The sequence below is a fragment of the Brassica napus genome, chromosome A3 (assembly GCF_020379485.1).
Source record: "Brassica napus cultivar Da-Ae chromosome A3, Da-Ae, whole genome shotgun sequence".
NCBI lineage: Eukaryota > Viridiplantae > Streptophyta > Magnoliopsida > Brassicales > Brassicaceae > Brassica > Brassica napus.
Window position 1 is genome coordinate 22,300,051 of NC_063436.1, and position 25,133 is coordinate 22,325,183.

General features: G+C 31.4%; 3 protein-coding genes and 1 long non-coding RNA gene across 12 annotated transcripts; 2 read left to right on the forward strand and 2 right to left on the reverse strand.

Moving 5' to 3' along the window:
* Nucleotides 1–791: 791 nt before the first annotated feature.
* On the reverse strand, nt 792–3,560 carry LOC125607194. Its single transcript, XM_048777037.1, has one exon. The coding sequence runs from the start codon at nt 3,558–3,560 to the stop codon at nt 2,826–2,828; it is 735 nt and encodes a 244-aa protein (XP_048632994.1). The 3' UTR covers nt 792–2,825.
* Nucleotides 3,561–6,589: 3,029 nt separating this feature from the next.
* Nucleotides 6,590–7,865, forward strand: LOC106444311 (cyclin-dependent kinase inhibitor 2). Its single transcript, XM_013885796.3, has 4 exons — nt 6,590–7,100; nt 7,187–7,254; nt 7,333–7,506; nt 7,590–7,865. The coding sequence occupies exons 1-4, from the start codon at nt 6,774–6,776 to the stop codon at nt 7,657–7,659; spliced, it is 639 nt and encodes a 212-aa protein (XP_013741250.1). The 5' UTR covers nt 6,590–6,773; the 3' UTR covers nt 7,660–7,865.
* Nucleotides 7,866–11,221: 3,356 nt separating this feature from the next.
* LOC106444312 (UDP-glycosyltransferase 72E1-like) lies at nt 11,222–13,369 on the reverse strand. The gene has a single exon (XM_013885797.3). The coding sequence runs from the start codon at nt 13,272–13,274 to the stop codon at nt 11,802–11,804; it is 1,473 nt and encodes a 490-aa protein (XP_013741251.1). The 5' UTR covers nt 13,275–13,369; the 3' UTR covers nt 11,222–11,801.
* Nucleotides 13,370–16,434: 3,065 nt separating this feature from the next.
* On the forward strand, nt 16,435–19,572 carry LOC106440005. Of its 9 annotated transcripts, XR_007338382.1 has the most exons (8): nt 16,465–17,040; nt 17,250–17,401; nt 17,483–17,595; nt 17,693–17,890; nt 18,084–18,194; nt 18,529–18,605; nt 18,697–18,758; nt 18,894–19,572. It is a non-coding gene; the product is annotated as an uncharacterized LOC106440005 (long non-coding RNA). The 9 variants fall into 9 exon arrangements; XR_007338385.1 differs by having other exon boundaries at nt 16,435–17,040; nt 17,250–17,595; nt 18,084–18,211; nt 18,529–18,600; XR_002663741.2 differs by having other exon boundaries at nt 16,444–17,040; nt 17,250–17,595; nt 18,084–18,211.
* The last annotated feature ends 5,561 nt before the right edge of the window (nt 19,573–25,133 follow it).

The following is a 25,133-nucleotide window of genomic DNA, read 5'->3' on the forward strand; positions in this document are numbered from 1 at the left end:
ATAATTGATCATTCATTCCTCATTCGTTTCATCTCACCAACTATTATTGATGAAGTCATCACGGGTGCTTCTGAGATCAATCTCCAATCACTATTAGATTGTTTGACAATTTTCAAATGATGCGAACACAAACCTATAACTCCCATGTATATTATCATATTGCATTTGGGTTTATAATATGTTTCGTTATCATAACTGATATTTAAACTCGCAGATGCGGTTGGGAAAATCCGTTCTGTCCAAGGCTCTGACCTTAGCAAAGAAACAACTCGAGTCGTTATTTGTCTCCTCATTGATCCGTAAGAAACAATCAACACACAATTCCCTTTATATTATTATCTATATTGTGCTAACATCAATAATCAAAAATATTTTCTACCCAAATTTTGTGATCGTCTACTTATATTCCTTACTTATCAAACTAATTTTACACAAACCTTTATTTTACAGCTTAAAAGAAATCACAACAACCCAAACAATCAAAACACCAAAAACTAGAATTCCAAAAAAGACGAATCATTAATGATCACCTCTCTTTTTTGTCTAATCTTAGAAATAAACTTCAAAACAATTATACCAAACCAATCACCTCAACTAAAACTCAACGACACATAAATCTAGTCAGCTAAACAAATACAAACTACACGGCCAGCTATTTAACAATTTACAAACTTACTTTCACAACGACACACACATCGAGTCAGCTAAACAAATACGAACTACACGGCCAGCTATTTAACAATTTACAAACTTACTTTCGCAACTAAGAAGATGAAGATGACAACCAAGATCAATAAAATTACCTGAACAAAAAAACAGAGTAAGTTATAAACTCTGATAAATACAACTAACAATGATTTTTGTTTACATATTACCCATCAAATAGAAGATAAACAAACACATCCACAACAGGATATACAAGAGACAATCCCGACAGACACAAAGGCGGCAACAACATCTCCACCTGCTCACTCCTCTTGTCTTATAAAAATAGCTTACATGCATGCCCAATGTCAACATGCTAATGCTATTGTCTTCTTATGAGAAATACATAAATCGTTTAAAACTCATTAAAGCCCAAAAACTCAGAACTATCAATCATTTTATAGTTATTTCTACAAGTCTTCATGTATTTGTTTTAAAGGTCCGGTAAGAGCAACAAGTTTAAAAATAAAAATAAAAACCTATAACAAACATAATAAGGATAATAAAAATTATTACTTAATACACACAACTTACACAACTAAACTGGAGAAAACATATCCAGAAACAAAAAGTACTTTCAACAACTTTAATATAATTTATGTATTCTCAACAGTACAATAAACAAATTAAAAAGACAAACAAACAATAAGTCTTAGTGATACAACAAACAACAAACGAACTATATCAATCATATTACTAACACAGTTTAGTCATTCATAAGTGGAGAATAATGTATACGTAGTTCATCATCACAAACTCTAACCTTATAAGAATAAAAAAAATTAAAAAACAACTCAAAATGCAAAATTCACAACTATAATAACCCTAATAAATATTGAGATAAAACAAGAATTATGTACATAATGCTCCTAGTTCATAAAAGGACAAACGTCCCGACAAGAATAGAAACGTCAAAACAAAACAAAACAAAAACTCATAAAAGGACAAATATTGGATGGCATATGTGAATTTGGCTTGATCAATTTAATTAAGGTTTAGTTCGGAATAATTAGCCTTGTTGTGGTCCACAACCTCCACTAACAGTGGTTGTGATTTGTGAATCATGTGACAGCTTCACACCTACATATTCCTCATAAATAAGTTATTAATTAGGTTAATCTCGTAAGAAACGGACAAAACTATCAAATGGCATATAATTAAGGTTTGATTCTTCTATATGTACATTCAAATTAAAAGCCGAACTACACCTAAACATTAATGAAAACGAAATTAACAAAAAAGATAAAAATACAGACGGTTTATCGTTTAAAATATATATTCACAACAAATTCTGAAAGATCTTTATAATTATTTATCATGTTGTAATTGATCTTAACTTTTTACTTAAAATCTTTAATTTCAATAGTTGAGAAGCTATTGGGAAAATACCTACAGATAACAATGGTCTTAGTCAATAGCGAACTAACATTTATACGTAATTACAAATTATGAACATGAAAAGGCTTTATTAATTATGAATTTTCGTGCCCACACTATACACAATTACATATCACTAAAGATCCCATGTGCCCTTGTCTGCATTCATTTATCTTTTTCGTTTTATTGGATATCTTTCCCCTCTAGAAAAAGCAATATGTAGATGTGTCGCAAATTTATTCACTTTTCATGATCGACAGTCTTTGTCTGGATAAATGGTTCTACGTGACAAAAAAGTAATTGTTTAATATAAATATTATTACAATTATCACTATTTAAAGTTACCCATCATAACGACTATATATATGTTCACCACGAGTTTTATATATATGTTCACCACGAGTTTTAGTAGTTAAGGATTTATTAAATATCTGTATTAGTATCTGAGAAGTTAATTTTCTATATGGTGTCTTACTTAAACTTTTACGGTGGTTTATTTCATTGATACATTTAATGAATTAAATTTATTACATAATTACCATTATTAATATTTTATTTTTATTTTGTTTTTTTTTTTTTTTTTTTTTTTTTTTAAAGGGCCTTCATATTGATAACAGAAAGTACGGAGATACACAAGAAGAGGAAACAGAGGTTACAGCTTTTAAGAAAAACAGAGAAGGGGGGAGATAGCAACATCGAAGTTAGCTCCGATGAGAAGATTAACAAAGGAAAAAAAAGTGGAGTTAAGCCACAGACCAGAAAGAGACGAGATCAGTTCCCAACTGCCTTCCAGAATTCTTTAAAGCAACAGCCTTGGACCTTGCAATACGAATGACTCCATCAGATATCTTGGAAGGGAGGACACTAGTTCCTAAATGAAACCGAGAATTCCGTTCCTTCCAAATTTCATACAGACATCCTTGCCATATCTGCAATACAACCAGTTTGTGCTGTCTATCCCCTGAGAAAGCCGACAGCCAATCAATAACACTTTCCCAACTTGTAGGAGCATTATAAACGCGCAAGTGAAGCAAAGCCGCTCTCCAAACCTCCGCTGAGAAAGCACATTCAAAAAACAAATGATTCCTTGATTCTTGATGAGTTCCACATAGCAAACAAATCCCTTCAACATCCAGACCCCACGATAATAATCTGTCCATTGTGGGATTGCGATTTAGTATGAAGAGCCAAGAGTTTATGGCATGTTTAGGAACCGCTGCTGGGTGCCACACCAAAGACGCCCATGAACATGGATGTTTCCTCTGCCTTGTATAGTTCCAAATCTCCTTTGAAATAAATTTTTCCCTAGGAAGACCATCAACTCTCCAGATAATCTTATCATTCCCCTGGCTCAGAGTTATGGTAGAGATATAAATGTGTAACTGCACCTGTCTTTCGGAACGCGGATGAGACAAAGTCCAGTTACCATTTACTAAACAGTCACTTACAAGTGACTCAATTGGGATCCCTAGATCCATCGGACCCGAGTTTCCCAGGTAGTTAATCAGAGGACCGAAAGGAATGCATTTCTATTATAACCAAATTGTTATCAAAAAGGAATTTCATATAAAAGGCAATATCTATAAATATTTCTATTTTACTTTCATTTTTATTAATAAAAGCATTATATGATGGTTTATTACTAATTGAGTTTATTATTATAAATTTTGTTATTAATTTTTTATTTTTATGTTCTTTTTATTAATACATTCCTTTACAACTAAATTGTTATCAAAAAGAAATTTCATATAAAAGACAATATCTAGAAATATTTTCGTTTTTTATTTTAGTTTTTATTAATAAAACCATATTTTATGGAAAAGGCAATACTTTTACTATTAAAATGCAGAGTTATAATATATTTAAAATATATTCATTCTTAATAAAAAGGAAAATATGTGATTATACCTTTTTGATAAATATACAAATTTTTATTTCTATAAAAATATCCGCACAGTTTTATGCAATTTTTTTACATCATAAAGTCTTAATCCTAATACTATTTAAATGCTTCAAAAATCATAAATAAGCAATTGATTCTCATATATCTAAACTATTAAACTATCAACATCAATACAAAATATAAGTCAATTATTCATTCACATAAAATCTTTCTTATTCATAAAAAAAAATATCTTTCTTCCTTGGTAGGAAAAAATTTATATGACTTCCATCCGAAAACTTTGTTCTTCTTTAGATATATGCATCTAAAATCAAAATAAACATTATGACATTTTTGAAAAAAAATATCTTAAAGAAGTTGTTTCTATAAAGATAGTTTTGATTGATGATGAGATAATTTTTAAAACTCATATCTTTCAACTTTTACTAATCCTACAATTATAAAAGTCAAAATTGAAGAAGAGGAACCATAACAATTAAAAGTAATGCTTTGGTTAAAAAGTTCGAGAAAATTAGTAAAATTTGAATCCAAAATAATTAACACATTTAAGATCAATTTTTCCACTAGATTTTTGAAATAAATATTATGGCCCAAGTTGAATATATTGCACAAAAAATTATAACACAACAACTAAATAATTTATAAATAAAACTTTAATTAAAATAACATGAAAATACACAAACAAATACAACTAAAACTAAAAAATTATCCAAAATTATTGCATTTTGGCTTATTAAAAAAGTTTATATCCGCGCATAGGCACGGGTGAATCACCTAGTTATTAGTATTACAAGTGTGTCTTTTTGTTCACAAGTATTACAAGTGTTACTTTTTATAAATAAAACGTTTTCAAACTAAACATGAGAATAGATGATAAACTCAAACGTTATAATAAGTATATGTGACAGAAATTGTGTTGCTTATAATAATTAAAATAAAATTTGCCACAGTATAATATACTCTTTCGCTTATATAAGTGAAAGGTTTCAAAAAAATGTTTTTAAAAATACATGTTTAATATATAATTTCTATTAGTTAATAATGATGAATTGTAAATTTTGAAAATTAGTTATATATTATATTATGATAAGTTTAAATTTTTTGAAAATAGCTAATCATAAAAAATGATGTATTTATAGTTCAAATTTAACATGCGTAGACATACAAATACATATTTCAAAATTAGAAGAAGTATATATATACTAACAGTATTGGATATTAAGGTTTTGACTGTAAAACACTTCTGGAGTAAAAATAATTAGGTGGAAAACATTTTACTCCTAGTTACTCTACAAGTTTGCCAATCAAGTTAAAAGTTTATTTATGTCTTTTCCTCTAATTACTATTTAGATAGAGTAAAATGTACTTACAACTTTACTCTCTCACATATAAGAGTAAATATATTTACTCCAATTTCTTCTCTTTTCCACTTTTATTTTTCCTCCCTTTTTCACTTATTTATTTTTCTCCCATCTACTCTAAAAATATCCAGTCACATTCTAAGTAATGATTGAGTAGGCTTGTGGGCATATTATTAAATTGAATGGTATGATGAACATTCAGACAGTGTATCATCTTGTGAATTCAAGAATTGATGTATAGGTGGACGACGAATTTTATCGAATCACAATAAGACGAAAGATGATGGATACTAATTTGGTATTTCGTATATATTTTTATTTATCAAAAGCCAAAATAAGTTATTATTCAATAAAGCAATTTAAGTGCCGGGTTCTGACTTCCTATTTAAATACTGCCCCACTACATATTAATCGATCATCCGTATTTATGTACGAGTAATGTCAAATATAAATTTTTACTGTGATATATTAATTTCTAAGCACGTGAATATTTTCTGTATGCGTATTATATTGCCACAACAAATCATTTGATAGAGTATTCATTTCATTATCGCGTTACATACCGTCATGCATGGCCCTAGATTTATAAAGATACGGATGTTAACCCCCCTTTAAAGTTAAATATTACGACTATATAGTAAAGCTAAAAAACTTTAATGTTATAAATATAAAAATCCAAAATAAAGACTAATTTCTTTTCTTTTTTCTTATTAACTACGAATTTTTCATTATAGGAAAATGAAATAATTATATTTAAAAAAAAGAAAGAAAGAAAGATTTTTTTTTGTCAGAAGGAAAGAAAGAAATAATTTGTAATCGTCCAGGATGGTTGGCTGGTATTTTCGTTATTTCACTGTAGACCAAAGGCTTTCTGACATACACTCGCAATTATTACGACCAACGATAAACAAATCACGATCTTATCTTAGAACCACGAGAAGCATTCTCATTCTCTCCTTCCGTCCTTGATTCCATTGGAAAAGTAAAACAAGTACTATTATATTACTAAAAGAAACAAAACATATAAATCAATATTCGAAACTCGAACTTTATGCACCGAGTCTCTAACGTTTGAGGCCGTTAAGTGTAAGAACCTAGTCTATCAATCACACGTATCAGCGAGCTATAGGATTTTGGCCTGAATATAACGGCGCCGTCAGATTTCCCGTTACGTATTGGAGTCTGTCATTGGTCCCCACCCCCCACCAATATCATTCGCTTCTTCTTCTTCTTCACACGAGGCTTTTCCAAGTGAAAATGACAAGAGCAGATAGTGGCCGTTCATAATTACGATCGTCATCACAAGTAGTGAGTAAAACTAGTACTATAATACAAGAAACCATATGTTACAAGAAGAGCTAGAGAGAGAGAGAGCACGCATGCATTACTAGAGAGAGGTCTCTAGAAGAAGGTGACTTGGGAGACTGATGGCGGGGGGAAATGTAAGTGTGAGAGGTAGGAGAAGAGAACTAGATGTGTCCGAAGAAAATGAAGCGAATACTACACCGAAACGAAGGAAGCTGGAAGTAGATGTAGAATCTAGGATTGTCTTTTCTCCGTGTGTACAGTCAACGAGTCGTGGTGGAACCGTGGTGAGAAACTCGGCTGGTGCGTCGGAGACAAGCGTCGTTATTGTTCGAAGGAGAGAATCTCCCGTCGACGAACAGTGTCAGATTCCTAGCTCGGTTTCTTGCTGTTCAAGTAATGGATCCGAAGAGAAAACGAAACGGAGGATAGAGTTTGTAGATCTTGAGGTAAGACCATTGTCGTCTTCTCTCTCTGTGGTAATATATATTTTTTTTTTCAAGAATATATGTTTTGAGTTTCTTTATATCTTCAGGAAGATGACGATGGTGATCTTGATCAAACCGTAACATCGTGGATTTATGATAACTTCAACAACACGAGGTACGTTACATTTTGAACTCGGAGTTACCAAAGCTTTTGTCATATACATATAATTGTGTCTTTATAATCTCATATCAGGAGAGATATGCAACACGAGGATTCGACGGCTATGGAGGTCCAAGAGGTCGAGTGTCGCCGTCGGTTAAAGATGAAGAAGAGCCGTGAGACGGTGAAGGAAGCCGAGCTGGAAGATTTTTTTCAGGCGGCGGAGAAAGATGTCAGGAATAATAAGATGTTGGAATGTTCTTGGAAGTAAGAGTTTTTATTCTAATTCTCCATCTATATTTACTAAAAAAATAAAGATTTAATAAACTAACGATTTTGAGAATTTACAGGTATAATTTCGATTTTAAGAAAGATGAGCCACTTGGTGGACGGTACGAGTGGGTAAAGTTGAATCCATGAAGATGAAGACGATAATCGCTCCCCTTTCTCTTCATAATAATGTAACTTATAGAATGTAATGTATTAATCTTTCTTACCCAAACAATGTAAATATCTCTCAAATAATCAGTAACATGTAATCCAGAAACTCCTACTTTCATTTGTATGCGTAGTAGTTAATTAGATCCATGTTGTTTCTCGGTTAATCAATATGTTATTTGTGTCCACTTAAAAATAGTACATTATTGTCAGTAGAGAGTGCACTGCAGCAAAAAGGCAAAAGCGAACTGGCTGTCGTGGGAAAGGAATATTACTGTTTATTCATCAGGCTTTTCCAATTTAATAATTCACCTTTTATTTTCACTTTGATTTACGTGCTACTCTTAACGATTTAACTACGAACTTGTGCTTCACATGCAAAACTATTTATCAGTTTCCGTCCCTGTTCAAAAACACGGCCGTTGTTTCGGTTCGGAAGTTGACCACGGTGAATATATCCAAGTCAGTGTGACCGACTATGTTTTTTTCGCGTATGATCACATAATTTTCGCGTTGACCGTTTAATTCCCGCCTAACTTCCGCCTAGACCGACTTTGTTTTTTTCGTCTGTCTAAAGTTCGGTTGGTTATTTTTAATTCATTATTGACAGATTTTGTGTAATTAATCATTACTAAATAATTACAGTTAGCTATCAAACCCAAAACAAACACATAATTACTTCATTTAGGAATTTTTTTCGTACCAAACACACCATAATCTAGATGTTCGACGAATCAAAAAGAGGCTGATTAAAATTATATATGTATAAAAGTATATAATTATGTCTAAGAACATGTGTCATCATGTTTAAAATTAGCTAAATATAATATATTTAGCTAATCCTCGAGTACTTCCCGACTTTTTTTGGTAACTTGCTAGGCCCAAAGTTACCGTCCGACTAGCGTCTAGCATAGTTCCGAACATGGGTTTCCATAATCTATTTTTTAATTTTTAAAATAAAGTTTGAAAACAGCTTAAAAATAGTCAGCTTATATTTTCCTCTCCTATTTTTCAACTAAATTGCCAATTTAGCTAATTTATTTTATTGGTATTAGTGTATATATTTTACGTGGATTTTAACAGAAATAATTGGTGTTTATTTTTGAAAAAGAAAGAACGATTGGTGTTCATTTTCCTGGCCAATCACAAATCTTTTCATACCAAACTAACTCTGCCATTATCATATAAGACCAACGTTAATGCATGTTTTTTAGGAAGAGTCTTTTAACGAATATATGAAACATTTTTTAACTTTTAACTAAAAAAAACTAAGAAACGTTTTTTATATTCGGTAAGAGATTCCCTAAGAGACTTGCATTAAGCCCTAACACTCTTTGTTATCCTAAACCGACAATGACTTTATAAATAACTTTTCCCTCCTTTTATTTCCTTCTCAATTCCTTTTTTCGTTATTCTTATCTTTCTAACTTTAAAAGTATCAGAGCTCAAAGGTTATGATTAAAATGTGTAAATTTCGTACTTGTACTGTTCGGTTAGAGAAACTGACACGACACAAAGATGCGGGAGTGTACACTAAAAACCTAGGAGGTATAATTTGTTTACCTTTTTTACGGGAAAAAAAAAGAAAAGGGTTTTATCCTCTCTTTTTTTTTTTTTCTTGTGAAGAAGAGCCAAAGAGAGGTGGAATCGTTCGTGACTTAATTCGTTTTAACAAGACGGGCCTTACGACAAAACAAAGTTCTTTTTTTTCGTGAATCCAACGTAAATACTAGAAATTTATTTTGACTCAATTCATATGTGAAAGCATTTCCTTACAAGAAGACTTACGTCTAAAAGCGTTTAATGAAAATGAAATAGCTCATCATCATCAAAACATGATTATGCCACAAGGTGATCGGCTTATGAGATTAGCAAAAGTTGAAGTGCTTTATTTTTTTTAAAAAAATATGATGCATTTGTTGTAAAAAAAAGCTATTTTGTTTTGAATAAATTTAACGTAGATTCAAAAAAAAATTGCAGAAAAGCAAAGAGAAAAAGCTTAATTTAGAACAATAATAGCAAAAGATTTTCATTGATAATATGTAGGAGGAGAATTATACTAGAGGCAACTCTCAAGGATATTTCTTCTTCTCATACAAGTTATATTATACAGGTTTGACCTTTTGGGAACCTTAAACAGTGGACTTGGCCTTTAATGTTTTAGTATTCCCCTACAAACTTGGCGCTGGATAAAAGCAAGATGCCAAATTTGAATGCATATGAATATGGTTTTGAAAAAAAAATATGACTAGTTGAAGATCAATGTGAAGTAGGAAGATAATTCTAGTTAGTTTAGTGTAATAATACATTCAGGTTTTTTTAACCTATATATCTCACAATGATCAGAGGTTTTGCCTTCTTAACTTCACTAAACTATCGCATGGCTAACAAAATTTACTTCTCACAACTAAACACTGCACGTTAATAACTAGCTGTTCTCTTTGGCCCACTAAACACATTGTGTTGTGTACGTACAAGTGTACATTCATCAAACCAGGAACTTGCAGTCACAAATCTCATCATTATCAAACTCAAAATAGCATATTTCAATCAAGTTTCCAGATAACCTATTTTAACATACGAATCCAAGCCAGCCAGCACTTCAACCCAACACCCGACAATTTTCCATCCTCTGTCTCAAAAGAAAGAAACTAATAGTTTATGTGAATATGTAGTATAGCTGGTTATGTGTGGTTTGTGCAATTGGTTATGTTAAACCAATATCATCACTACTATAAATAGTGAAGTCGTTTTAAGTCGTTGGCAGGATTAAAATCTCAAGCGACCATTAGTTGCCAGATCATTACGAAGAAGACTGTTCCGGAGTTAGCAGAGATATACAATTTGTTGGATCAAGACATTGCCAGAGAAGCTATGGTCTTGTGATTCACAACAATGCTCTGCATTCAACATTTTAGCGCAACCTTCTGACCAATACTATTTTAACGCTACTCGTACTCACTAGCACAACAATCCTAAACAGAACAAAGTACAAGTCTCACATTGTGGATATATGAGAAACACTGTTGACGATTTTTTATAAATTTCATGTTTATCCACCGGGTTTTAAACATAAGTACAAGAATGCTGCAGGCAAGTCTTCGACTCAAGATAAGCCTCCTTCTTTGGTGGTTTTTACCAAGCCAGTGGTTGCTAGTCTCTCTTTGGACAATACTAAATCATCATCTGGTTGTAAGAAAGAGTATTGGACCAGTCAGTGTTGTTGACTTGATTGGAGGAATGACTAAGATTTAAAGTCAAGATGTGATTGCTTAGTGCAGCACACAACTGCAAATTCCCTCAACTTCATAATGAGGTGGCTAAAGACATTATGAGGTTAAATATTGTATAACACATGTCACTGTTTAAAAAGTTTAAAATGGTAGAACTATTTTATTTGAACCAATACCAATATACCATATACGAATTCATTCAGAAGCGTCCAATTGGCGTTTAATTGCTCCCGTGCGTATCCCTGAAATATCGGAGTTAAAGGAACTGTCACATCTGAGCTACTGTGTTATTTGTTTCTTCTAATCTTAGTTCCAATCAATTTAAACTTTAAAGTTTCCTTAGGTAATCAGATTTAAAAATGAAAGATTCCTTAATAACATATTCGAACATATACATAACTAGAGAGAGAGAGAGAGAGATTAATAAAGTTGGTTGAGAAAATATGTAAGACGTTGCTTAAGAAAAAGAAAGTATAAGACAAAATTGAGCTACTCTCTTTTTGTTTCACTAGATCAGTTGTGTCAGCCAGATCTTGATTACAATACAATAACCTAAGGCGATTAGGAATGAATAACTCATTAAGAATACATTATATAACAACTGCTATCGTACGTCATGACAATGATTTTGTAAACATCATATTAATATACAAAAGTTATTTAAAACAAACGTACAAATTGACGTCAAGTACTAATCATAAATATTTTTGTCTGATATTCCAAGACTTATTAAACACCGGTTATTTATTTGTACGATGTAGATACATAGTAACTGATAGCAAGTGACGGTAACAAGATAAAAACATGATAGCATCAAGCATGTGACAAGACTACCTGGAAACACATTTAAAGGACAAACTTAAGCTTAACATTTTCAAACAGTAAATGTTCTTAGGCACCACGTGCCATCCCACTGGCTCGGTCCAAAAGGCGCTGGCACTGCTGTGCAACTCCTAACAGAGATTTGTGCGCCGATCCACCGTCACAACTCACCGCCTCAGCTGCTGTGATTTTCAGCTTCTTCACCATATCTCTCATCTTACAACCTTCCTCTCCTACCATAACCCTCCTCACCAACGCCTCGATTTCTACCCTTGAAGTCATCTCTTCAGACGGCAGTTTCTTAGACCGGACGGCGATTCCAAGCTCTTCATTAAGCAGTGTTGCATTCAGCTTCTGGTCCGCAAAAAGCGGCCAAGCAATCATTGGAACACCGTTAACAACGCTCTCTAGAATCGAGTTCCAACCACAATGAGTCAAGAACCCACCAACAGCCTTGTGCGCCAGGATCTCAGCCTGCGGGGCCCATGAAGGGACTACAAGGCCTCTCTCATGAGTTCGACTAACGAACTCTTCTGGTAGATAATCTGGCGTGCCGTCTTGTATTCCACTATTGTTAACCGAGAAATAAGCGCTGCAAGGCAAACCGTCCACTGGTGGTCGGACCACCCAAACAAACCGTTGCTGACTTAGTTCAAGCCCCCAAGCCAGTTCAGTTAGTTGTTTAGCCGAGAGAGATCCGCCACTTCCAAATGAAATGTAAAGCACTGACTCGTCCGGTTGTTTGTTTAACCAATCCAAAACCGGATGATTGGTTTTAGATGGATCAACCGGTCTGCATAAAGGACCAATTGGATAAACCGGAACACAAGCAATCCGACCAAGGAGCTTTGGGTCTTGAAGTGACCTCAGGGTTTTGGGCTCCATATCATCCCATGTATTCACAATTAACCCATCAGCCGTTGGGTACAACAAACCAAGAGGAACACATTCCTGGTAATTCGGGTCCTTCCGGTCACGAAACGGTTCAAGAGTGTCCTCAAACCGAACCGGTTCACATCCCGGTAGAGCTAAGGGTTTCTTTTTTATTATGTGCTCTTCTTCCACGTCTTTGTCCAGTGTTGGGAAGTACATAGCCACCGCGAGGAAACGTGCGTTTGAAGCGATGAAGACATAAGTCAACATGTTGAACTCTTCACCGAGCCGTAATGCGTACAGGCCAAGCACGTCTACGATAAGAGCCGTTGGTTTGTGCTTCATCTCAGCGATCTTTTCTCGGAGGATGGGAACAGTCTCACGCATCATGATCAACAGCTTGATCCCGAAAAAGGCTGACGGGTCAACCATGCCAGAGATGTCCGGAGACGGGAGGCCGACAACGTCAAAAAGGTTGGCAACGCAGCCAGGTGAGTTGAGAAACTGGGATTGAACGGAGGCTGCGTCGGCTTCAAGGACGAAGATGGTGATGTGGAAGCCGTGGGATCCAGCTAAGCGTTTTGCGAGTTCGATCACCGGGATGACGTGGCCCATTCCTGGGCTGGCGAACATGGCGGCGTGTGGTTTTGTAGTCTGCATAGCCTCCATCGACGATTTGATGAACCTTTGGATTTCTTGCGTTGCTCTGTGCGTTTAATATATAGAAAACCAAATGTCTTTTTATAAACGTGAAACGTTTCAAGAATATACTAAACGTCTATCTACCACTTTAATTGTCTTATACTACAAAACGAGCTAGAGTTGTCATAAATTAAATTCAACACTCATAAATTAGTAACCACAGCCAATCATATAATAATTCTTTTTTTATGGTAATCATATCATAATTCTTGGTGGTTTCAATCTACATTGTGCAACCTTTTCTAGAAACTGAAATATATAATCCACTTGTAATAATAACTCATGTATATTACCAGTCAGTAGAAGACGAGATCATAAAATACGAGACATTAAAGGGATCAACATTTAAATAAAAAAAAAAACACATTGAAAATTGCGTATCTTTTCCGGTGGAAAATGCATTATGCATAATAAATTAATAACTAATTGATAAAATATTTCTTGGGGTTAAATATTAGTGTAGTATTATAACACACACGTCATTGCTTAAAATGATTGAAGAATATATGTTCAGAAAACTTCATGAATATATGTTCAAGAAAACATCATGAATATACGTCCATACTGATTCGAATAAGAGAGCAATCCGTAACGTTCCCACGTGCATATGCGAGAATATCGGATGTAAAGGGAATGTCACTTCAGAACTAATGTGTTTATTTGTTTCGTCTTAACCTCGGTTACAATTATATTGAAGTTTCCTTAAGTATATTTCCCAACAAGTTTCCTTAATTAACCATTCTTCACAGAAAACATTAATATTAGGTAGATGTGGGCACAAATCGAATATACAGATTTTTGAGGTATTTATGATCTAATTAATGAATCATTCTATTCGTTTTTGTCCATCTATACTATTATACTATTGAGAAGAGAGAGAGAGAAGAGAGAGAAGTTAAATCTGCTTTGGGTTCTGGCGGTCGGTCGGCGCGTGAGCGTCCGTGCCGGTGCCGGAGTCCTTTTTCGTTTGTCAGAATGGTTCTCCTTCGTCCTTTCTTCGCCGTCCTGGTAACGTTCGCCTTGTCCGAGCTCTGGTACCGGCTCCTTCTTTAACGATGGGGCGCTGTTGGAGTAACGACGCGTTCGTTGGGAGGTCTTCGGTGGAGAGAGAGAGCGGTTTGCATGTTCAGAGGTGGTGTTTTTCCGGGAGGTGAAGGCTTCTGCAGATCCACCGTCGCCGGCTCTAGCTTCCGGGAAGGGAGTCTCCTTGAGATTCGCCTTCGCCGGCTTTTGGTTACGGAGAGCGGAGGCTAGCAAAGCTCCGCGCTGCCGTTTAGGAACCCGGGTTTCTTTGGGTAAAGGTTACTAGGTTCGATTTGTATCAAGTCTGGTGTGGTTGTCGTCAAAGGTTGAGGTTGGGTCACTGTGGTTGAGAACCCGGTAGAAGATGAAGCTCTCCGGCGAGGTGACGACTCTCAAGGAAAGAAAGAGAGGGTTCCCCGCTCGCGTGTCTAGGGTGTGAAGTATGTAAAGTCGGAGGAGATCTCGAGATTCGATGGATCCCTCAGGCGTGATGACATGGCGGTGAAGAGAGGCTATGGGTTGTCGGTTTCTGAGCTCCGACGAACGAGGATTTCGATGGTGTGTATTCCGGCGGCTTTCTGGCGGAGCGGTCAAGTTGAGGCGGTGACGCCGCGTGACGCGTGAAAGGAGCAGATCCCTACACGTGGCGAGCCAGTCTCCTCGACGCGCTGGCGGTCTGGGTCGCGCGGTTTCTAAGTTTGGGCCGAGGGCCCGTTTAATCTTTGCCTTTTGCCCGATTTCTTTTGGGCTTGTAATAGTTTTTTATGTAAGAGGGCTTCTGCCGTTGTCTGGGTCTGGCCCATTAATTTAATATAAAAAAAAAAACATTGACGGAAAAAAAAAATACTATTATACTATTTAAACATAATTCATATTAAGATTTTGTCATTGAATTTGAAATTATTTACAATGTTATGCCACTGACATTTAATTTTAATATAAATATTACTTATTTAAACTAACAATAGAATATTTTTTATATTTACGGTAATTAATACTTTCCATATTTTGTGAATGATAATAATTCTAATTTTTATACAAATTATACTCTATTTAATTTAAATATCATTTTTTGCATTATTTTTATCTAATAATCATATATACATGAAAATTAAAAGAAAATTATTTACTATGTCATTTGTACATAATAATAATATGCAAATTTTGGATGTTCAAATTTTTTTAAAACTTATCATAATATTAAGTTTTAAATCTAAAATAATTAAAAAATACAAATTTATCATAGTTTATTAGTAAAGAAAAAGAAACTAATATTGTAATATCAAGATTTTTTTTTTCTATTGTCATTTGAAATAATACAAATTTCATTAAAGTATAAAGAATCAGAAGTTTTCTTCAATAATATATAATATTAAAAAGTATGAATTATTTAATAAAAAAAATTCAAAAATAATATTATATTTTTGGAGTTTTCAGCGGATCATCCGATGTCAGATCTTATCGGTTTTTGGATTTTACCAATTTTCTAGGATTTTAATTAAAAATATTTTTATTAAATTTAATCAAATTATACATAGATCAATCGATCTATCGGTTTAATCACGTGTCTGAGTCGGATATAAAAATACTGCTTGAAAATTAAATAGTATCACAGAAAAAATTTGAAATACAAATAGAACAAATTAAAAAATGCGGATCAAAATCTAGTTATTGTTTATAGGTAAAAATAGTGTTAGAAATATAGTTGCATGAAAAGGTAGTATAAGACAAAACCGAGCTACTCCCTCAAGTTAGAAAGTGACGTTCACATTACTACATTAGCGTAATTATAATACAAATATCTAATATTAGCTGATTAAAAATCTTAGTATAACTAAGAGCATCAGTATTTGGAGTCTCTCATAAAATTTCTTATATTTAAAATAAGTAAAACAATTGAAAAAATAAAAGATATGATAGAAAAATTCTTATGTATTTGTGAAAGATTCTATACATGTCACTAAACTACTAGTTTAAATATTTTAAAATATAAATAAAATAATTATAACATATATATTAATATTTAACATTTAAATAAAAAAAAACACATTGAAAATTGCGTATCTTTTCCGGTGGAAAATGCATTATGCATAATAAATTAATAGCTAATTGATAAAATATTTCTTGGGGTTAAATATTAGTGTAGTATTATAACACACACGTCATTGCTTAAAATGATTGAAGAATATATGTTCAGAAAACTTCATGAATATATGTTCAAGAAAACATCATGAATATACGTCCATACTGATTCGAATAAGAGAGCAATCCGTAACGTTCCCACATGCATATGCGAGAATATCGGATGTAGAGGGAATGTCACTTCAGAACTAATGTGTTTATTTGTTTCGTCTTAACCTCGGTTACAATCTATACTATACTAAAAGCCAGATATTCTCAATGGAGAAGGGATCCACGTCACATTAATAATTCAGACCAATCATAGAGTTGTATTGTGCCATGTCATATGTTCCTCACACATCCAAAATTAGTTCGACGACTTCGTCTTCCTCCTTTTCCTCGAAGAAATCCCAACCGTTTCACCTCTTCTCCTCTGTAACATTAAAATTGTGACTCATAAAGCTTTATCATTTAGTGCAATCACTATATAATCTACCTCTTCACATCCAATTTTGCTGAGGAGAAGAAGAACTACAACGTAGAATCTATATTTCCCCGGTCATGCCAATGTCATCAACTCTGGATCAAGGTGGCTCTCATCTCTCCCCCTCTAAATTTGTTTTATAATATATATGCAAGCTCTCTGTGTATTTGGATATTGGGTTTTTAGGTCAAAACCAAATTAAGCTGTAGTTTAAAGATTGATTGGATCTGATATTTTTTTTTGAGTGATTCTATTTATTTTGAATCGACTGATGATTGAACCTGTCGAGTTGATTTTTGGGTTTGTATTTCCAGCGCTAAATCTCTGTCATCAACCAAACACTGATCATGAAGAAATCAGCAAACTCCCATCTTCAAAAGCCAAGGATAACAGAAAGTCATCATCCAACTTTCCAGACTTCTGCAACTGGTCTCCATGAGCTCCAAACTACGTGTTTATCCTAATCGTTAAGTTCTCATTCTTTGGGTTCTTGATCTTCCATTACATCAGATTCATCACCGTTAAATCCTTCAAGATTTTCTAACAGCGAGATGGCTTCACCAAAATGGAACTGAGGTGAAACACAGTCTGGAAACTCAAATTCCTATTAGCTCCACCTTCATCACCATCGGTATCCAAAGAAGCCAGTGCCGTCCTAATGTAAGTTGTAACCAGGTTTTACCTTCCTCTCTGGTTTTAATGTAGAAACTAAATACTTAATTGATCAAAAAAAAAACTATATACTTGATTTATGTAGACTTTGATAGTGATTAAGTTGAGGCTTGAGGCGTATTGATGGCACAACGACCAGATTGTTCTACTTCATATGATAGTTTAGTCGGATCCTGTAACACACTTTTGAGAATAACCATTTACAAGTACCTACTGCTTAATCCACGAAAGTCTTTTGTCTCCACGGGAAGGTCTCCCATCGTCCTGTATTATAACAATCAAGGTTTGTGTCTACTCTCTTCATATTCATTATTTTACTCTGCTCAAAATAGTTCCTTCGATTCTTTTTGCGTGATCCATTGATGTTAGCTTTTTTTTTTTTTTGAACCCTTTCATTGATGTTAGCTTAATTCTTAAAAAACAGCAAAATCATAGCATTGTTTTTCATTCACATAATCACCTTTCTATTTAAGCAGGGAGTTAGGCATGGATATAAGATCAGAACGATTGTTGGTTTTGAAGCATAACCCGTGTTCCGATCATGTCAGAGCTCCCAAAACAACACGGATGACCATAGTCAGAATCAAGTACAGTTCCGTCTACCGTGAGATCAATATTAGCCCTCATAAGAATATTAATTCTGTGTGTGTAAATTTGAATATTTTTCTTGATTGGATGCAGTGGAGTAATTTTTAGAGTTGTAATATAAGTTTGAGCTAAACCTTTTCTGGGTTTTAACTTTTAAGTTTTCATGTTGAATTCTTCCTGACTTTTATGTATACTTTTTTTTCTGTAGTATGAAATTCTTTGAAACTTATGAATTCTCACCTCAGTTAACAACGAGGTCGTCAAGAAAACCTATAAGTAGTCCAAGAAGGTAAATTTAATAGTCCTAAACTGTTTTTGTGTTTTCAACTGCAGAAGGGTAAGTGACAATCACTTCTAGGGAACCATCTCAGAGTGTATTGGCAACTGGTCTCAGCTTAAAAATCTGTAAGGTCAGCATTCATCAAATTTTTTTTATTTCTCTTACTTTGTATCTCTGCACCATATAAACTGTTCAGTTAACCATATAATGAACAATTGCAGTTGATTAGCAAATGGAAACTAAAGCAGGACTCATGTTTAAAGCGATTTTTTTTATAAGACTGGTATAAGCATCATCCCAAATCATATCCAGAAACGGCATCAATACCCTGTATTTTTTGATGTTTCAGTGACCATTTCTAAAAGACATGTGTCAGTGACTTTCACTGTTTGTAACGAATTGGTGTAACTGTGTGCAGGCACAATAGAACACAAACTGTGTGTGATCTGGCGTGTAGAAAAGGACTTGACGTCCTCGACCTTCCACCTGATATCCAACCACACTCGAGAAGGAGTACTTCAAGAACCATCATTGTCTCTAAAATCGTACATGGGAAAACTCTCCATAAGTTTGGGGCATGTAACTGGTACACTGATACGTACTCCTGCAGGATATGTACATTCTTAGATGTTCATTTTCTTCATCTTATTTAGATTAAAGGGGCAGTAACCTTGAAGAAGATGATAGGGATGGGTTTTCCTTTGTTAGACGTGATATACCCGTAACCCGCCACTAGCGCTGAAAAGCCTTCTGGCTAAGGTTGTGAAGTTGTTCAGCCGTCTACTAAGCTTCTGCCAGTTGCTCAGATGGGAGTTGTTGGTCGGAGTTGAATGTATCTTCCACATAATTGGAATCGCACATGACAAATCAAGTTGGCTTCTCGATGACGTCCTGCAGTCATTTATGAAAGCTCATGGACCTCTGAAGATATCAACAATTGGGAATTGGTCAGTTCTCTTACAGTGTCAGATGACTTTCTGTGCTGCTATTGTGCCAAATACCAAACGTATCAGTGTTAAACTTAGTAAAGCTAATACAATCCAACTTTTCTTCTTTGTATGTGTTCTTTACATTAAAAGAACAAGATTCTCCGGTGAGATCGAGTTGAGATACTCATCGGCAAAACCTTGATGGAACCATTGTCATATGCTTCTTCTGAGTAATCTCTGGCTACAAGGTTCTGAAATCGTAACTCGAAGCTCCACGGTGAGATCGAGACTTTCTAAAAAGAAAAGAAAAGAAAAATATTCATTTCAGTTTAACTAAAAAAAACAATTTCCAATCAAATAAATTCAGCTATTATATTATAAAATTTATTTATTTAAAATTTAGAATTAATTTGAATACAATGTAAAACGATAAAAATTGACATAGAAGTAAAAAATAAATAATTTAACAAAATTAAAATATATTAAATGTTATACAAAATTACAAAATGTTTTTTACCCTGAAAATAACCGAATTAGCAATGTATTTTAAACATGTTCAGATATTTGTACTAAAAGTAACCATATTACCCAATTTAGTTCAAGTATTTTGTATCCAAACTATCCAAATGTACCAATAATAACAAAAAAAAATTCAATATATACACTTTTTGAGCATTTTTATTCACGCTATCCTATTTTAACCGAAAACACACAAAATATTGAAATTAAATAATATAATTAACTTATGATTTTAAATTAAATTATTAAAATACTTATATGTACAATTGTAACAAATATTTTTAGATATATATATAAATTTTGGATATCTTCGGTTACTCATTTGATTCTTGGTTTAGACCAGATTGGGTTCCAGATCTTCAGATACATCAATTTAAGACCCATTCGGTTATTTATCACATATCTGATCGAGTTCGAAAGCCTGATTTTCGGGTTGATTTAAGTCGGATCTTTGGGTTTGGATATTTTGCGTAGCCCAAATTTTACTATTAAAATAGTTGAGTTATGACTTCATATATTTCATTATCTTTCAAATGTTAAAAGTTTGAATTATTTTGTTTAATAATTCATTATTTCTCAAATTTTTTGATATACCAATAACTCAATTCTTAAGTAAAACATTGTCATACCTTGATTATATTTTGGATGTTTGTGTTTAAAAATCTCGATTCAAGGAATTATACTACCTTCCTTTTCTGATGTAGAATTTTCGTAGATATGGAAATTTATTTTTTGTTTCACTATATAATTTTTTTTATATTTCAATGTAACTTTATTAATTGAATATTGTTTGGCCAATTAAATTAAGTAAATTACTGTGTAATTGGTTAAATTTATATATTAAATCACAGTTTTCTAAAGTAATAACTCTTAAATATTACATATTTTAATTAAAACTGGAGGAAATAAGCCTCAGATAGAGTGTCCACGTAAGAGAAAATAATCGTCCAATGAGAAACTATATTTTTTGACATGTCACCTCCTATATTTTTTTTTTACAAAATGATCCTTTAACTTTTTACTTAAGCAATTATAACCGAAAATATATTTTTAGTGAAATATATTATTTATATAAATATAATTATATTTTTTATTTACATAATAGTTTGTAAAAAAATATTTAGTGTAAATAATATCATAATTTTATAAAATACTAAAAGAAATTGGGCTGGTTTCAACTTTCACAAATAAAATATATTATTTGTAAACTTAGAAAAGAATATATCAAGAATATTCCTTTTTAGGATAGAAAATAGAAAAATACATCGGAGACAAATCCATCTCTATTATGAAATTCCTCTATTTTAGAGAAAAAAATAGAGGAATACATTGGAGATGGTCTAAGGCATGACCGACGTAAATGATCGACGTTGAAATTTCAGCTTTTCTAATTCTTACTATTCTAATGCTTCAATATAATTTGAATATTTCTTTTGTTTTATAATATAATGGTTTAAAAGTGTTTTTTGTTTCACTATATAAATTGTTTTTATATTTCAATGTAACTTTATATTTATTGATATTGTGTGGCCAATTAAATTATGTAAATTATTGTGTAATTGATTAAATTTATATATTAAATGATAGTTTTCTAAAGTAATAACTTTTAAATATTATAGATTTTAATTAAAACTGATTACATTTTGAAACATATAGACTAACTTTATATAGATATGAGGACAAATTTGTAAAGTGGTATCACCTTAAATTTCTCTGATTCTGTGCATTCCTAATTGGAAGGAGATAATCAACATTTAATATTATGTTACTTTCAGTATATTAAAAAATGGTCGAACCGTAAATCAATGAAGGATGATGTAAAGAAGACATAAAGATGTATTTCCAGTTATCACAAATATATAATCAATTGACAACAACTTAATTATATCCAACATAGAAGAGTTTTCATACCTTCTAATATTATAATATCTCACTATATTAGTGGCTAAATCAGTTTTCTCTAGCACAAATACTCACTCCATTCTTGGAGATTAAGCTTTTCTATCTAATGATATTAGTAGTTTGATCTCAAAAAAAAAAACGGTTGAACTGTACATTGTAATTGAAGAAAGAAAACAATAAAAAATCAACCGAAGACTTTTAAGGTATATGAAACAAAAATTAGAAATAGCAATTATCTACAATTAAAGAATAAGGTAATAAAATTTTAAAAATAAAAAAATAAAACAAAAAATATGCAATAAAAGAAAAATTTAGTAAAATAAAATCATAATATAATTTCCATAATTGATAGTGCTCAGCTACACTAAAAAGTCTAAATTCACAACATACACAGTTTTATTTACATCTTTAAACATATTATCTAATTAAAATGATTCCAAAAAAGTGCCAACATAAAGAGTTAGAAAATATACGATAAAATATAAAACATAACGTTAAAAATACATTATCACTGATCACTAAAACATCATGTTAGTAGTAATAAAAATGAAATGACAACACATTTATTAAAACCATAGAACAACACGCCACAAAGTGTTATTAAATATACAAACTACAAATTTAATATGCTTAACGCAAACACACATAAAAATGAGACATCATATTTGGATATATTTAAATAAATAATTTTAAATATATTATATTCTTGATAATTTTAAAATACTTAAAAAGAAACTAAATTATTAAAAAAAATAATATACAAATAAAACTAAAGCAATATTTTGTAACGTAAAAATAATAAATGAATAAAAAAATAGATTATGTTAATAAAATAGATTATATATTTTAAAGACTTCTAATTCATGAAGTATTAAAAAAATCAAAATTTGTTTATTACAATTAGTATTTTACCATTAGATATATTAAAATAATATTCTAGATCGATATTCAATTGTCAGTTTTCAACTATTACACATAAAAAAATATTATTAAGTACACTTTCTTTTTGAAAAGGGGGTTTTATATTTTAAGTAGGTTATTGGAGTACTTTTTCTTTTCGTGAATTTATTTGAGATGAGATTCCGATGTTTTAAACTAAGATAATTTATGTTCTATACATAATTATATTTTTTTTACATAACTTTAAAATGTCGGACTTGATTCTTCATATTTTATTAGTTAATTGTGTTACATATTGTAGAAATACTTACTTCAAACTAATAATATAAAAAAAATCAAATTTAAAAATTAGTTATATATAATTTAATATACAAAAATTTACATAGAAATAAAAATGATAAATATAACAAATTTAAATATATTATCCGCGCGTAGCGCGGAGAAATGATCTAGTTATATTGAAGTTTTCTTAAGTATTTTTCCCAACAAGTTTCCTTAATTAACCATAAAATTAAAAAAAAAATTCTTCACAGAAAACATTAATATTAGGTAGATGTGGGCACAAATCGAATATACAGATTTTTGAGGTATTTATGATCTAATTAATGAATCATTCTATTCGTTTTTGTCCATCTATACTATTATACTATTGAAACATAATTCATATTAAGATTTTGTCATTGAATTTGAAATTATTTACAATGTTATGCCACTGACATTTAATTTTAATATAAATATTACTTATTTAAACTAACAATAGAATATTTTTTATATTTACGGTAATTAATACTTTCCATATTTTGTGAATGATAATAATTCTAATTTTTATACAAATTATACTCTATTTAATTTAAATATCATTTTTTGCATTATTTTTATCTAATAATCATATATACATGAAAATTAAAAGAAAATTATTTACTATGTCGTTTGTACATAATAATAATATGCAAATTTTGGATGTTCAAATTTTTTAAAAAACTTATCATAATATTAAGTTTTAAATCTAAAATAATTAAAAAATACAAATTTATCATAGTTTATTAGTAAAGAAAAAGAAACTAATATTGTAATATCAATATTTTTTTTTCTATTGTCATTTGAAATAATACAAATTTCATTAAAGTATAAAGAATCAGAAGTTTTCTTCAAAAATATATAATATTAAAAAGTATGAATTATTTAATAAAAAAATTCAAAAATAATATTATATTTTTTGGAGTTTTCAGCGGATCATCCGATGTCAGATCTTATCGGTTTTTGGATTTTACCAATTTTCTAGGATTTTAATTAAAATATTTTTATTAAATTTAAATCAAATTATACATAGATCAATCGATCTATCGGTTTAATCACGTGTTTGAGTCGGATATAAAAATACTGCTTGAAAATTAAATAGTATCACAGAAAAAAATTGAAACACAAGTAGAACAAATTAAAAAATGCGGATCAAAATCTAGTTATTGTTTATAGGTAAAAATAGTGTTAGAAATATAGTTGCATGAAAAGGTAGTATAAGACAAAACCGAGCTACTCCCTCTTAAAGTTAGAAAGTGACGTTCACATTAGCGTAATTATAATACAAATATCTAATATTAGCTGATTAAAAATCTTAGTATAACTAAGAGCATCAGTATTTGGAGTCTCTCATAAAATTTCTTATATTTAAAATAAGTAAAACAATTGAAAAAAATAAAAGAGATGATAGAAAAATTCTTATGTATTTGTGAAAGATTCTATACATGTCACTAAACTACTAGTTTAAATATTTTAAATATAAATAAAATAATTATAACATATATATTAATATTTTCAATTTCTTCAGAGACCCATAAAATCGCTACATATATATTGGACGTCATCAGATTTGCAACCTGCTTATTTTTTTCTAAGAATCACCGCTTCCTGATTTGACTATGTAACCATCAATTCAAAACGGAGACTTTCTTTTGTTTTGGTTTCTAAATGGACTAGTTACTTTGGAATAGAATAATATAAAATAATCAATTTCATCAATTTCATAATCATTTTATTATATTAATTTAGATTGAATAGAATAATCATTTTCTATGAAAAATAAACAAAATATAAAATAAAATATTTAATTGCAATTTTGATAAAATAATAAATTGAATGAGTATATATGGCTGCAACTGGAATATCGTTTCATGGAATAATACAACGTGAAATGATTAAATTCTGAACTTTTTCTACCATTTAATAAAAACATTCATAACAATTTTGATAAAAGTAACTAGAAGGAATCCATTTCATTTTCTACTATATTTCATTCTTTTTCTTTTAGATTTATCACTTACATCGATCATTCCATTTACTATATTTTATTCATTTTATTTCATTCATTTTTATGCTAATTATTTTCTAATTTTATCATTTACAGCCTTAGA